Source organism: Colobus angolensis, unplaced genomic scaffold (assembly GCF_000951035.1).
Source record: "Colobus angolensis palliatus isolate OR3802 unplaced genomic scaffold, Cang.pa_1.0 Scaffold185, whole genome shotgun sequence".
Classification (NCBI taxonomy): Eukaryota; Metazoa; Chordata; class Mammalia; order Primates; family Cercopithecidae; genus Colobus; species Colobus angolensis.
Window position 1 is genome coordinate 1,386,152 of NW_012114988.1, and position 6,000 is coordinate 1,392,151.

The 6,000-nt window shown below is 49.9% G+C and overlaps 1 protein-coding gene across 1 annotated transcript in view; it reads right to left on the reverse strand.

Annotated features, from left to right (window-relative positions):
- The window catches only part of FHAD1 (forkhead-associated (FHA) phosphopeptide binding domain 1), a 101,500-nt gene that overhangs the window by 33,486 nt on the left and 62,014 nt on the right, over positions 1–6,000 (reverse strand). The window contains exons 16-18 of the mRNA XM_011939914.1: positions 5,354–5,527; positions 2,671–2,896; positions 688–772 (exon numbers count right to left, since the gene is read on the reverse strand). Coding sequence (XP_011795304.1) covers positions 688–772; positions 2,671–2,896; positions 5,354–5,527 — 485 coding nt within the window. The remainder of the gene's footprint in view (positions 1–687; positions 773–2,670; positions 2,897–5,353; positions 5,528–6,000) is intronic.

Here is a 6,000-nt window from a genome sequence, read left to right on the forward strand (position 1 = left end):
GGTGGCGTGACTTGCCCAGGGTCACACAGCTGGAAAGTGTCGAGTTGGAATCTGCTGTGTTTTGAATGTTCGTCTCCTCCAAATCTCAAGTTGAAACTTAACCCCCAATGTGGCAGTATTGAGAGGTGGGGCCTTTATAAAGTGATTGGGTCACGAAGGTACAATTATGGATTAATGGATTTGTGGGCTACTGGGTTAGTGGATTAATGGATTATCATGGCAGTGAAACTGTGGATTTATAAAAAGAGGCAGAGGCAGGGAGACCTGAGTTAGCACACTCAGCCCCCGGACATGTGATACCCTGCACCACTCCCAGACTCTGCAGAGAGTCCCCAACAGCAAGAAGGCTCTCACCAGATGCAGCCCCTCAACCTGGGACTTCTCAGGCTCCAAAAGTGTAAGAAATGAATCTCTTTTCTTTATAAATCACCCAGTTTCGGGTATTCTGTTATAAACAGCAGAAAACAGGCTGAGGGATCTGAATGTAGATCCACCTAAATCTTTCCATGACACTGCCCTGCCTTGCTGAAGGAATGGGGAAGTGGAAGCAGCACTGGGAAGGCAGCAGACCCAGCTCCTTGTATGGCTTCTGACAGTGTGGCCCAGGTAGGGGCTGGTTGCCTGTTTGCCCCCACCCAGGTGGCGCCGGTGAGAATGCCTGGCGCTCACGCACCCGCGGGTACTCACATCAGGTGTTCGTACGCCATGTCTTTGGCACTGCTGTCCGTCGTGGGAGCCACCAGAGGGTCTTGCGGCCTTTCCTCCTTTTGGGCTGTATCAGAGGGACATGTGATCGTTGTGAGAGGAGGCTGTCCTTCCCCTTTGCTTACAAGCACACCTGTGTCTTTCACAACTTACAAACCCTGCCTCCACCTGCAGCCCTCTCTACCTTGTGAGACCCACATGTGTGCCGTGTCATAGGCTGCGGGCTCTCCCAAAGTGCGTGGCCATGCGATTGTCCCAGCTACTCTAGAAGGCAGGGGCCATCAAGTCCACTTATAGACAAGGAAAGGGGCACTGGAGTGATGGAAGCTACCAGCGACCCACTTGGCTAAGCTGGTGAGCAGTGCAGCCTCAGCCCCTGGTCCCACCGCCTGCCTGTCTCTCTTGGAAGAAGAATCTGTGTTTAGCACCTTCCTTTCCTCACCTCCCATTTACACCTCAGTGCACCGCCTCTGGCATCCTGTCTCACTACTCAGTCACGTGTTCACTCACTTGTTTATTCCTTCAACAAACATTTGTGGAGTGCACACTGGTCTAAGTAGGGGGGTGACAAAGATGCAGTCACCCTTTAGGTCCCAGCTCAAACACCCTCCCTCCAACCTGGACGTCACCCTTCAGGTCCCAGTTCAATCTCTTTTTTTGTTTTTCAGACAGTCTCGCTTTGTTGCTAGGCTGGAGTGCAGTGGTGCGATCTCGGCTCACTGCAACCTCCGCCTCCTGGGTTCAAGCTATTCTCCTGTCTCAGCAGCCCGAGTAGCTGGACTACAGGCTCACGCCACCATGCCTGGCTAATTTTTGTATTTGTAGTAGAAACGGGGTTTCACCATGTTGGCCAGGATGGTCTCAATCTCTTGGCCTCGTGATCTGCCAGCCTTGGCCTCTCAAAGTGCTGTGATTACAGGCATGAGCCACTGAACCCAGCCCCCAGCTCAATCTCATACACACTTCTTCTAACCTGGACTCTGGGTTGGGAAACTGAACCCCACTCTTCGTCCTTGTCATAGTGCCCTATTCATCCTGGATCACCTGTCAGGGCAATAATTTTGTTACCACGGGGACAAAAACTGGCTTGTCCATCACTGGATCCCGAGTGCCTATATGAGATTGGAACATAACAGAAGGTCCACCGAGAGAGCTGAATGAGTGAATGAATGAGGGAAGTCCTGATGGTTTGCTGACTTGCTGGGAACTAGAGCAGTGTTTCCTAACCAGGAGTGAGTTTGCCTCTAGGGGACATTGGGCAATGTCTGGAGACATTTTGGTTGTCACAGCTGGGGTAGGGGTGCCACTGGCAGCTGGTGGGTGGACAGGGTGGCTGCTAACAACCAATAGTGCCCAGTTCAGTCCCATCCATGAAAAAATGATCCTGCCCCAAATGTCAACAGAGCTGAGGCTGGGATACCCTGGCCTGAGTCCTCTACTTCCAGAACTTTCTCCAAGAGCTTAACAACTTTACAATAATACCTTACCTTGGCCGTTTGGGACAAATAAGTGCTCACAAGTCTGAGTTCTTTTTTCAGCTTCTTTTGGGTTTGTTTTTTAAGGGACAAATCCTGGCTGGTAATGAGTGCATTAGTGAAGATGCAAAAGGCCAATGGCAGAGAGAAGCCTTTGAAAGGCCCCCACATGAGATGTTTTCATGTGGAAAAGATGATTCCACTTCATGCTGCCCTGACAGCTCTGACAGCCCCGGTAGACTGTGTGTCTCGCCGGCTCACTGGGTCGGCACAAAGGTTGTCCCAACTCATTGCCATGACTTCTGCTGAACCTGGGCCTCGGAGGGCTTCTGACATCGTTGTGTAACAAGAACAAAAGGGGGCCTCAGAGAATGAATGAGCTTTTGAATAAGGCACGGCCTTTTTCTTAACCATCAGCCTGTTGGGACCCAGCAGACAATCAGAACCTACCCCGAACACTAAGATTTCCTCGGTCCCCCTTCGGACTTACCCGGGTCGTTGTCCTTCAATGTTGCAATCTCGCCTTCTATTTTTTTATGGTGCTGAGTGACTTTCTGGAGTTTCTCTTCGAGGCTCACAATTGTCTGGGAGTGCTGTTTGATTTGCTCCTTATATTCCATGATCTCTTCTTCAAACCCGTGTCTCTGTGATTCCTGCTCATCCTGGACGGCCTTTACCGTCTTCTGCTGCAGGATTAGCCGCTCCTCCATCAAGATCTGGGAACAGAGCGTCACTCAGTGTGGTCTTGGGAGCTGGGTATGACAGCAACCATAATATACCCCCTGGGCACACACAGGTGCTAAACTGGGCCCCACCCCAGGGCCTTAGCACATGCCATTCCCTCTGCCCTGTACACTTCTTCCACAGCTCCTTGCATGGCCAACTCCTTCTTGACTCTCAGGGCTCAGCTCCAGCGTCACCTCCTCTGAGAGGCCCTCCCTGACCACCTATCAGGAGCAACCCCAGACACTTCCTGTTCCAGCATCTGTTTCATTGTCCCTGAAGCCTTCAATCGTTTCTTTGTTTCTCATGCCCTCTAGAATGTAAAATTCGTAACAGCAGAAACTTGTCTTTTTTTACTTACTGCTATGCCCACAGCATTTGATGTTTGATAGATATTTGTGGAATTAATGAATGAACAATTTCATAAGAAAAAGCAGAATTTGCCTTTCTTTCTTTCTCCTTCTTTCTTTCTTTCCTTTTTCTTTCTTTCTCTCTCTCCTTCCCTCCTTCCTTCTTTTTCTTTCTTTCTTTTATCTCTCTCTCTCTCTTTCTTATTTCTCTTTCTCTGTCTTTCGAGACAGAGTCTTGCTCTGTTACCCAGGTTAGAGTGCAGTAGCATGATCTTGGCTCACTGCATCCTCTGCCTCGTGGGTTCAGGGTATTTTCCTGCCTCAGCCTCCCAAGTAGCTGGGACTACAGGCATGCACCACCACACTCAGCTAATTTTCATATTTTTTTTAGTGGAGACGAGGTTTCACCATTTGGCCAGGCTGGTCTCAAACTCCTGACCTCAGATGATCCACCCACCTTGACCCCGAAAGTACTGAAATTATAGGTGTGAGCCACTGTGCCCAGCCAGAATTTGCATTTCTTAAAAACAAAAAATGAATGACCCCCAAATGGCAAATCTGCTGCTTTCCCACATCCAAACACTCCCTCCTGAGGCTCCCCTTGGCGTCTGCATCCCAGCACCTCTTCCTCAATGCCCGCCTGCTACTCCAAACTCACCCTGTCCTGCTCCCTATTCCCAGGTGAAGTGCTGGGCCTCCGCCTCTGATTTCCCCATGACAGGTACATTCTTTCCCCGACACTCACACATGCCTGCTCTTCCAAGGACCCTGCCTGGGAGGCTGCCTTCCAGATTAGGCTCTTGTCTTGCTTTCTCTACCAAAACTATTGTGTACCCAAAGCTGGGGGGCTTTTGAACTTTGATGCCCTATCCTCACCTTCCTCCTCTTGTCTCCCCTTCTCCAAAAGAGGGCTGCTCCAACAGAACACCCCCACCATGACCCCAGACCTCCATACTCCCATCCCTATGTCGTCCTTATGCCATCAGGTCCCCAAGCACCCTGGCCTGAAGCGTGCAGTCTCCTTTGGCACTGTGCTCTCCCTGGCGCTCATGTCCTGCCAGCAGTTATCAAGTCCTGCCATCGTAACTCTCTCCAACGACTCCCTCCCTCCCACACCTTGCCCAGCTCCCGCCAAGGTCAGATCCTTATGATTCTGGTCCACCACGTGCCACACCCAGAGCTGTTCTCTCCAACGCCACACCCTCATGAAATTTACTTTGTTCTCTTCTGGGAGATTCACCTTCATGACTTCCTTGCTCAGAAACCTGTCGGCTGAGTGTGTGGATGACAGAGTGAATGCACATCGAGCCCTGATTTTGGAGGGCCTCGAATACCGAGCCTACACTTCAATGCATTGTCTTAAAGCCTGTGGAATCATCACTCATCACTCGGTCCTGAGGCTCTCCAGGCATTCTGATCCTGTGAGGAACCTGCATTACAACATCTCAGAATACCCTGCAGACGGGGCATCCTAGCTCTGTGTACCTTTCATTCTAAACCAACGCTTCTCATTAGGGGGCCATTAAGGGACACTTGGCAATGTCTGAAGACATTTTTGGTGATCATGACTGTGGGGAAGAGGGCTCCTGGCATCCGGTGGGTAGAGAACAGGGGTGGTGCTAAATATCCTAAGATGCCCAGGACAGCCCCTAACAGGAAAGAGCTACTTGACCCAGAACATCAGCAGTGTTGAGGCCGAGAAGCCCTGGTCTAAGCCACGCATTCTCACGGCACTGTAATCTTCTTTTTTTTTTTTTTTTTTTTTTGAGGCGGAGTCTCGCTCTGTCGCCCGGACTGGAGTGCAGTGGCCGGATCTCAGCTCACTGCAAGCTCCGCCTCCTGGGTTTACGCCATTCTCCTGCCTCAGCCTCCCGAGTAGCTGGGACTACAGGCGCCGCCACCTCGCCCGGCTAGTTTTTGTATTTTTTAGTAGAGACGGGGTTTCACCGTGTTAGCCAGGATGGTCTTGATCTCCTGACCTCGTGATCCGCCCGTCTCCGCCTCACAAGGTGCTGGGATTACAGGCTTGAGCCACCGCGCCCGGCCTGTAATCTTCTATTGAGAGAAAAATTCTCCTGTTTCTGGAAGGCACCAACTTACCATTTTTGTCTTGGTAGTTTCCAGTTCAGCTAATGTTTCATTTAATTTCAAGGCGAGGCTCTCTGCTTTTAGACTTTCAGTTGCCTTTGTTTTCTGAGTCTCTTCAACCATGGCTAGTGCGTCACTTAATTTATTATTTAAAACATCCTCTTTTTGCTCTTTTAATTCTAATTCCTAGACAAAAAAACAAATAGCAAAATAACAGACATTCAGGAATACATATTTACCCAGTCCCCTTCTCCCCAACCTTCAGGGAGGGGGCAAAGTCTATTCTCTAATTATTCTGTCGATTCTTTTAAAGTACAAAGTCTATGCCTTCTCTGGAAGGTTCCAATTATTATAGAATTCGTCTTCATATTCAGCGGAGATCTGTCTCCTTGTGATTTCTGGTCTCTGAGCTCAGTTCTGTCACCTGGAGCTCGTTGAGTACATTTTATTTCTCTTTTATGAGACAGCCCTTTAAATATTTGAGGAGGGCTGTCATGTCTGTCTCTAAATCTGTTCTCCAAGATGAATGTGCTGAGTCCCTTCTCTCCTTCACTGCAACACCTGCTTCCAGGACACCCCCCTTTCCTCCAGGGCTCCAGCGGCCCTGTCCTGGGCATCTCTTATCCCTTATCCTGGAACCCATTCTTTTTTTTTTTTTT